General features: G+C 39.3%; 1 protein-coding gene across 1 annotated transcript in view; it reads left to right on the top strand.

The window, feature by feature from the left end:
- The window catches only part of LOC119594792 (hemicentin-2-like), a gene marked incomplete in the record, with an annotated part of 20,483 nt that overhangs the window by 12,160 nt on the left and 7,592 nt on the right, over positions 1-731 (top strand). The window contains 1 exon segment of the mRNA XM_037943881.1: positions 5-185. Within this exon segment, the coding sequence (XP_037799809.1) occupies positions 5-185 (181 nt within the window).

The following is a 731-nucleotide window of genomic DNA, read 5'->3' as shown; positions in this document are numbered from 1 at the left end:
TCAGTGCCTCCGAGAATAGCCGGGGGCGAGGAGCAGGCCGTGCCAGTGGTGAGCGGCAGGTCTGTGGAGCTCGAGTGTGAGGCTCAAGGACAACCTGAGCCCGACCTCATCTGGACCTTCGAGGGAGAACCTGTTACGGAGAGCGAGGACCTGGTCCTTGACGGCAACACTCTGATCATTGACAGGTGAGTGATATAAATTCAGGCGAATGTCATCTGAACCGCCATCTTTTCAGCCGAATGTCGTTAATCTCATAGTGAATTTTGCTTTTCAGTTCTTTTTAGTATTCTAAACTTGGTGTTTAAACATATAAATACAGGAATGTGTACATAGACATAAATCGAGACTCTGCTACAATAGAAATGAAATAAAAGCTTTTTTATTCCGACTGTATGAATTCCATTTTTTTTAGAACATGCTGCGTAAATAGATGATATAATGCTTATTCCCCTTCTCTAAAGGAAGGATCAGATTCGATATAAAAGTTTGAAAGAATGTGGAATGGGTTAAAGCTATTTGAAAAGGTAAAGATAATACAGATTTTATTAATTCCAGGCATTTTTTCCGCAAACGTCGGTGCGTAAAGTAGTAAATTCATAATAGATCCGAAAGAGAAAAATAGATCTCAAAAAAATAAAAGTGAGAGTGAAAATAATAGCGATAAGAATAACAGAAAAAAAAATACCGACCGTTATAATTCCCGAATACAAACACACGTACCAAGTAACAGC

The sequence above is a fragment of the Penaeus monodon genome, chromosome 34 (assembly GCF_015228065.2).
Source record: "Penaeus monodon isolate SGIC_2016 chromosome 34, NSTDA_Pmon_1, whole genome shotgun sequence".
Lineage (NCBI taxonomy): Eukaryota > Metazoa > Arthropoda > Malacostraca > Decapoda > Penaeidae > Penaeus > Penaeus monodon.
Note: the sequence above shows the minus strand (reverse complement) of the source record. Positions and strands in the feature narration are given on the sequence as shown.